The sequence below is a fragment of the Pongo abelii genome, chromosome 1 (assembly GCF_028885655.2).
Source record: "Pongo abelii isolate AG06213 chromosome 1, NHGRI_mPonAbe1-v2.0_pri, whole genome shotgun sequence".
NCBI lineage: Eukaryota > Metazoa > Chordata > Mammalia > Primates > Hominidae > Pongo > Pongo abelii.
In genome coordinates, this window is record NC_071985.2 from 51,717,377 (window position 1) to 51,725,595 (window position 8,219).

At 41.8% G+C, this 8,219-nt stretch overlaps 1 protein-coding gene across 1 annotated transcript; it reads right to left on the bottom strand.

Moving 5' to 3' along the window:
• Positions 1-2,054: 2,054 nt before the first annotated feature.
• Positions 2,055-7,277, bottom strand: C1H1orf53 (chromosome 1 C1orf53 homolog). Its single transcript, XM_002809659.4, has 3 exons — positions 6,453-7,277; positions 3,450-3,551; positions 2,055-2,191 (listed from the first exon to the last, which is right to left on the bottom strand). Exons 1-3 carry the CDS (start codon positions 6,714-6,716, stop codon positions 2,120-2,122), a joined length of 438 nt encoding a protein of 145 aa, XP_002809705.2. The 5' UTR covers positions 6,717-7,277; the 3' UTR covers positions 2,055-2,119.
• Positions 7,278-8,219: the final 942 nt, after the last annotated feature.

The following is an 8,219-nucleotide window of genomic DNA, read 5'->3' on the forward strand; positions in this document are numbered from 1 at the left end:
AAGGAGTCTCCAGAAACCTTGAAAGTGAAGCAGCACCAGAGTTGATTTAAACTCTAAAGTCTCTAAGTAAGTCTCTATTTCTTGGCATCCACATGTGTTTGTATACACACACCTAATAAGAAACCTGAATTTTACTTTACAATGTGCGAATACAATATAGCTTAAAGCTCTTACAGGGATACCCATTTATGTGGCCATATTGTATTTAATGTGGGAGCACTCACCCCCGCTGCCACCTCTAATGTGTAGTTCACATGCATCCCTCTAGAACTACAGCAAACTTCAGCCCTCCTTCTGGCTCCAGGAGCAGGGAAGACTATAAGCATCTCTCCTCCCTAGTCCCCGCCACAGCCTTCTGGCAGCTCCTTTGCTGTTGTTGCCCTCAAGGCTTGAAGTTCTGCCAGGAAGAATTGCCAATAAGAATTATGAACGTCCCACATAAGGGTCCTCCGTGACAAACATCCTTTCTTTTTCAGCCAGTTTCCTACTACAGGAAGTGCACTGGGAAGAGGCAAGAGCTGCTGGTAGGAAGGAGGCATCTTTCCCACCTTCTAAGGGGCTTTCTCAGAACAGTCTTACCTCAGACCCCTTTTCAAAATGAATTTCCTTTCTTCGTTCCACCATTCTCCAGAAAGATGACATTTTAGACTCTTCTCTCTTGCAGGGGGAGGGGGCTGCTAAAGAAACACTATCTATCCCCCACACAGAAAATGGCCTTGTTAATCTTCAAATCGAGCAGAAAACATGAAACTAGCTGGTTGCTTCTTGACCAAAAAATGTGAAGGAAACTGGCTCCCAGGAATCCCTATGCTTTTCTGGAAAACTGCTTCAATTATCACAATGCTGATCACCTTCTCCTACTCCTCTGAAAGCAGTTTCAAGATAGGACAGTACCAGTCCACAGACACCACTCTTTTACATCCTGCTGTTACCTCTCAGGGCTCATGGGCAGTGTTACTTAGGGCACCATGGTTAGAGCACCAGCAAAAGTAGGGCACCAAAAAAGCCAACAATCTGGGGAGACATTTTAATAGTTGACATTTAAAAATAAAAGACATAATCAAAAGGAAAATTGGAACCTTATTGGGCTTCTTCTTGATCATTTCACGGTTAAGAATGGCTTTTATTTTGAATTGAATGTGGGAGAAGGTACCAAAACCTTTTGTTTGCTTAAGATTTCTAAAGCTCTTATTTGGGCCACAGGCAGAACCTGAGGCAGACCCCTGAGATGTCTGAGAACCTTTCAGATTCCACTGAGGGAAGGCTGGGAGTCAGCTCTGGGCAAAGCCAGTCTTCCAAGTAGGAAGCACCCTCATTTTTCTGAGCAGCTGCAACTGGTTAGCAAAGGGCTTCCTGGGGACTGCTGTCCTCATAGGAAGCAGAGAAGGTGTGGAAAGAAGCTCCTGTAAGCTCCTGACTCAGGCTGGAGACTGATGCCCAGGGGCATCACTGCAGTGAATGAAATAAGTGTACAGCTAATAAAATGTTCAAAGATAGATTTGCCTAGGAAGTGCCAAAAGAAATACAGGAGGAAAGGGTGGGGGAGAAAAGAAAGGATGGTCTAAGTGACACATCTTCAGCTGCCTGACCCTCGAGTCAAAATGATTTAAAGTTTTTATTGAAAGAACAGATGGAAGATGAGAGCATTTCTTGATGCAGGATGGCACTTCTTGGGCACTCACATGCTGCACGATATATTATATCAATCTCCGTATAGCTCAAGATATAAATAAAATGAAGAATATATGAAAACTCTTCTATTTGCCAGCAACCTCCCTGGAATTGCTAACACTGATGAGAAAACAGTAGGAGAACAGAGGCTAAGAAAAACCAGGAGCTACTAATGTGACCCGATTGCTACTATTTATTTAATGGAACAGCCATTATTTTCCTTCTTCAACATATGTGTCTGATAATGAAGCAAAAAGAAAGGAAAATAACTATCAATGTGCCATTTCAGAAACACACATTTGTTAGCTTTTTCATTTTATTGATGTTCTTTTAATATATGTATTTAGGATTAAACTAGTGTTCAAGTACTAATAACCCAGCAATTCTGAATTAGGGCTTTATTTTTTTAAAAATACAAGCACAGTTAGGGAACAGAGATGAAATTTGGTCAAACATAAAAATATGAATTGAATTGCTTCTTTTTAGATGGATCTTTAACATTGACTTGACCATATGGACACTGCAGAAGAAATAAAATAAATTATTATTAAATTATTTAACAATCATCTTGAAAAAGCACACTTCTCATGGTGACAAAAAGAGACTGTGAACAATTTTATATAGATCATTTGAACTATCAGGTCCTGCAGACTAAGAGAAAAATATTGGCAACCTCAGGCAAATGGTCCTAATTAGGGTCCAAGAACTGTTTCCTAAATTCATCCTTCCAAATTTAAGAATTTTACTGTCAAAAAATCCACTTTTAGAAAATCCTCAAATCCTCAATTTACAAAAAGCTCTTATGCATTTGATTAGAAACAGCTAAGGGCACAGGAACATACATAAAACGGAAGGTTTCATTTTTAATCCTGGCTACAGTTAATACATGCATTTAGTGTCTATTCCTTAATTATAGAGTGGCTAGTTAAAGGAAATTACACCTTCTTGCACCAAAACATACAAAGTGTTCTGTAAACAGAGGTTGTTACTGTTTATAATCTTGACCCTATAACAATTTACCTCACTACTATGCCTTTAAAAAGTAATAGTGAAGAACTCATTCCCATTTATTTTTTGCTCATAATAGGGAAGGAGAGGTTTGTTTATCTTAATTAGTGAACACAGACAGGTATCTATTGAAATAAACATTTTAGGAAATGTACAGGCACTACATGCGGTTTAATCTAGTTTCACAGTTATTTCAAACACAGACTGGAAAAAAGCCACGGACCAGACAGAGGAAGGTAGTGGTGGTGGGGGGGAACAGAGAGACAGAGAGAGAGAGAGAGAGAGAGATGGAAAGAAGAGAGGAAAAAAGGGAGGGAGGGAAGGAAGGAAAGAAGAAAAGAAAAAATCATTATCTGAAGGAAACCTGCCTCTCAATGCTGGGTGAGTTTCTATTTACTCAACTAATAAAGAAGAGGGATCTAGTTTGCAACATTCTAGATTTCTTTTCCTGCCCTCTTTGTACTTGCCTAATGAAAACAACTTATTTGAAACCCCATGAAAAGTTTCCTTGTAATAAAGAGCTCCCATGAATTTCAAATCACAGCATTTCAAGGAACTGATGCTCACAGTGAAACTTTACAAAATTCCATTAACTTTAAAGGTCCTACGTTGGTACTAAGGACTTCATTGTCGTTGGCTAAAGTAGCTTGTGAAAAGTTCATTCCAGGTCTATTTGGCTTTTTTATTTGACTTGTTGTTCAAATAATAGGTATTTACGAAGTTACAGAAGCACCGCAAACTGCTGCTGTAATGCGAGAATTGCTACTCACATGTCTGCAAGCAGAGCCACAACATTCACCTCTTTGCAAGTGGGCAATCTGTGTGAGCACCACATAGCCAGTAGCTGGATCCACATAGTTTAGCTGGCCAGCCTGAAGTGCAATAAAATGAAACAATTCATTAATCTCAATATTCATCATATCTCCTCACCATAATGTCTACTCATAAAATACTGCAGAAAAATTTTAAACAATATTAAACTTCTTCCCAGCAGTTTTAGTGGCACTTGCAATTAAAGACCAAATGCACTCCAGCATTCTACACAATCCAACTTTATGTGACATAAGGAGAAAATATACAGTTTGAGAAAAATGAGAAGTTGATGGAAAAACAAGAACTCCTCTGTACCTAATAACTATGTAGCCACTGCTCTGATATTTTTCATTTGGTTTCTAGGTAACAAGCTTAATAACAGGTGATTTAAATGATTTTAAGAGCTTAAGAGGCTGAAAATGAACTTACACTCAGAAGTTGCAGTTGGAATTTCAGTACTTAAAATATGTGGATAATGATTTAAACTTACAGAAAAGGTGCTAATCAAAACCAACGGTCCTTATAGAAAAGTATTACCTTTGCTATTATTGAACACTTTCTTTACCTTCATGTGTTACCTCATTGCACATTTTATAGTTTTTTTTTTTTTTTTTTGCTGGTGTGTTATTAGTTGTATTTTTAAGTGAAAAAAGTATTGTTTTAACATATTAACACACTGCTTTCACAAGTTTGATAAAAGAAACTTTTATTGTACTATTTCAAATGTCAAGGAAGTATATTCTATCTACATTCAAACATGACTTAAAACGGTGTCTCAAGTACTTTGTGGGAAGGGAAAAGTAAATAGCATAACCTTTTCTGTGGATTTGGGTCTTTTGGGTGATACTACTCAGCCTTGGGTTTTTGTAGAGGAACGTTCCCATGGACTTTTTGTATAACCTTTTTACCCCGCAGTAACTCAGTGCATCAACTTGTACAGAGCTTTTTTCATTAAAATACACATGAAACTTCCATGTCTTCTGACAAACACATTTTTGTATGAACCACCAACAACTTCTTCAGTGTCTTATTTAATGGCAGAATATTTTATTCTGGTTGAGATTTTAACCCAACATGTTTCATGAATAAAGTGTGTAGCAAAAGGACAGGTACAGTTGAAGTCTAGCCTCACTCTAAGGCATTCCAGCAAAGCTAGAGCAGGGCGGGGCAGCAGAAACCCGAGCAAGTCCCAAGGCTGGTCTGAGAGAGACTTCCCAAGTCCAGGGGGACCACAGAAGCAGATTACATGAAATCAGGAGCATTCAGCACTACCTTAAAATGACCGATTGTCAGGACCTCACTTCTTTATTTATTTACGAAGCTCGTGTTTGGAGACTTGGAAGAAAAACAAAAAAACACTAGGAACTCTGTAGCAGGCTTCTTTTCACTTTTCATAGCTTCTGGGAGTCTTCTGAGGGCAATTATCTGGCAACCTGGAAGCCTAACAGATTGCTCCTGCGCATGCGCCTGCTCTACAGCTTTCCATGTTGATTGAGCACCTCTGAGCTTGCTGGCTGCCCACACAAACTTAATTTGTCATCAGTAAATGAGCCTCACGTAATGGTGGCCACAGACAAAGATGAGGCAAGGGTGCTGACAGTTTGACTGGAGAGCAAGATGTTCAGTGATGCGCATCGGTACCCGGAGAAAGGTAAGAGAGCTATCTGCCTTGAGGCTGGAAGAAGGACCATAGTGAGCGGGCTCTGATTTGTCGAAAAAGAAAAACAAGCAGCTTGTTATTTACTGGGCTTACTTATGGTCTCCTGGATAGTCATTTAACCTGTGATACTGACACTGATGAAACAAGTGTGAATTTCCCGAATGAGAAAAACTTCCTTTCCTTCCCTAGACTGAAAATTTCTTCACATGATACTGGTGTTTGCTCTAAAGAGAATGAAACTTTTCTTTAATATCCACCATATCTATATGGTGAAGTATGAGAACAAATTATATACATTATTTTTAAAAGGAGAGCATAAACAAGAACAATCAAAAGCTGCCAGTCACTTCCTAATGAGTCTTTATTCAGTTTCAGCACTTGAATGGGTCAGACCGACAGTGGATTCTCAGGGCCTACTGTCATTATTTAAATAAGTCTATTTTAGGCAACCTCCGGGATTTTCTTCTCTACCCCTTTGGCTCAAGTCATACCATATAATAATATTAGTCCCATCAAGTACTGGAGGCACACACACACAGCTTATTAAATGGGTTCACTTCATACTGCTTTTCTATCTTTATTATAGGCAATTTCTCTTTTTTTCTGTTTCTTTTGTAAAGGTAACCATGCTGCCTTTAAACTCACGCAGACTGTGTTAGAAGGCGTAAAGGGAGACAAGTTTAGATACTGGTACTAACAGACAATTGTCAAATCCGCAAAACAGGAGAAAACAGCTGAGTGTCTACAAATGCCAGATTGTAGTTCCCTCTGCTCCGTTAAGAGTTAAGAGAAAGGACAAGAAGGCAATGGAAAAATTAAAATAAATGTGTCAATGTCTTATTTTTTTCACTCTAAGAATCACTGGATGGCTAAGTGTTCAACTGACAATGCAGAAAAACACACAACACATTTTTGTTGTGACTTCTCAGTCCCTCCTCCTTCTCCATCAATTCCTTAACACCCCCTTCCGCAACACACACACATACACCACAAAAGAGTGGCAGTGGCTCCCACACTGCGACCGGAGTTTAGCTCGGACGCTGATCGGAAAACAAATCACACTCATACTCAAGACAGATACAGGGTAAATAAACCCTTTGTCTGGAACCCGAACTGTGGCCAGTTTTCCCGCGAAAAGGTTGGGGCTGGAAGCTCGTGTGCGTGCGCGCGTGTCGCCCGAGACAGGACCGCGCCGGTGTCCAGCAACCTTTGCCTCTGCCGGGCGGCCTCCGGGTCCGGAGAGGCCCGGGATGCGCAGGCGCGCCGAGCCCGGGGCGGGGCGGACAAGAGGGAGTCTCACCGCGCAGGCGGCAGCGTGGAGCTCCGCGATCCGTCGCTCCGCCGCGGTTAACTCTTCGCTCACCAAAGGCCTCGCCGCTCTCTCCGGCCTACCGGGCGTGCTGGGCGCGGAGCCGCCGCAGTTTCCCTCGTTAGCAGGGCAGAGGGTTAAGCTGAGCTGCTGTCGGAACCCAGCTTGTACCCAGAGAGGTGCTGGCGGCGGGGCGGCGGAAGGTTGCCTCCAGAGCGCGGGACCCGCCCGTCTCCAGATCTGCCTGGCCGCCATGCCGCCGCCGGCCTTGGGAGGCGGAGCACCTGGCGCTAGGGCCCGGAGGGGCGACCAACGCGGGCCTGGGCGCGGCGAGCCGGTCTTGGGCAGCTCGTGGCCACCGCTGCGTGGGGTCGGTTCGCGCTGCCGGGGCAGCAGGTGGAGGCGGACGGACTGAGCCTTCTGCCTTCACCACCGGGCCCGCTGCGGAAATAAAATGGGCTTTTAAGGCAGCTAACGAGGCTCTGATGAGCTGCCTGGACGGGGAAGAGCCTGGTGTTTCTATATCTTTGGACTTAAATTCTAAGCTCTTCTTCTTCCCCCGCGCCCACCCAGCTGAAAGGTGGACATTTTTTGTTATGTCAAACTGGACTTGGGATCATTCAGTATAATCTCCACAACTGTTAAGATCCCAGAAAGTGATCAAAAGACCCGAGGTTTGTGAATAACCACCTTGGGCCTATGCAGAAAAGGCTGAGTGTTTCCAGGTAATATGTGATAGGAATAAAGGTGGAAGCGGAGCCTTCTTTGCTTGGTTCTTTGGCCCACCCTAGAATGAGGGCCAAAAGTAAAATCGCACACTGAATAAGAAAAGGTGTTGTGTTCATGTTGCTGAATATTTACAAAATCCAACCTAAAACTATTATCTCCTTTCTGATGGATGAAAGTGATCTTGATACCGTCACAGAATTGAATTTGAGAAAATTACGGCAAGCCTGGGAGGTAATTTCAGGTGTTAGGATTAAATTAACACCACCCCATCTTCCTACCCCCAGTCTGGGTTTCAAGAAAAGGAGGGCTGAAGAGTACCAGTTTTGTTAGTGCTCCTCAATACTGAAGAACTGAGGGCAGGAACTGATCTTTGAGGACACAAGTAGATTATTCAGTTGTACAGGAGAAAGGCGACTAAGCCACTGTAGACTATCGCTACGTGTTTTTTGGTTTCTGTGTTTACCATGCAACCCTGTAGTCATATTTTCATTTTCTTAAATCTTAGTAGGAGGTGATCGAAACAACCCTATTGGTTCATTAAAAATCTCAGTGAATTAATAAATTGGAATTCTGTTTTGCAAATTGATTTTCTTTTTGTTGGAATAAAAAATTAGGATCTGGAGACTGTTAAGTAATCTGAGGAGAGTTTAAAATCTGGAAAGTGAAGGAGGGACCCTAGAGAAAGCTGTAGAAGAGTGGGACCAAACTTGAGATCACCAAAAATGAACAACTGTAATGTTATTCACGTTCACCATAAGTCAGGTCCCCGCACCAACAAAAACCTGAGATTGATTTATTGCATTGTCTTTAAAATTAAGGATCAGGATCCACTAATAGGCCATGACATCGATTAAATAGAAAATAAATAGAACTATCTTATGTAGGAAGAGTACATATTGTTACATGAAACTTCTTTTGGTGGAGATGAGAGGGTGGAAGTGACTGTACAGGGCTTGAACAACAGAGATCTTGTGGGTAACAGAATAATTCTGTATCTTGACCATGATGATTACAAAAATTTACATGTGA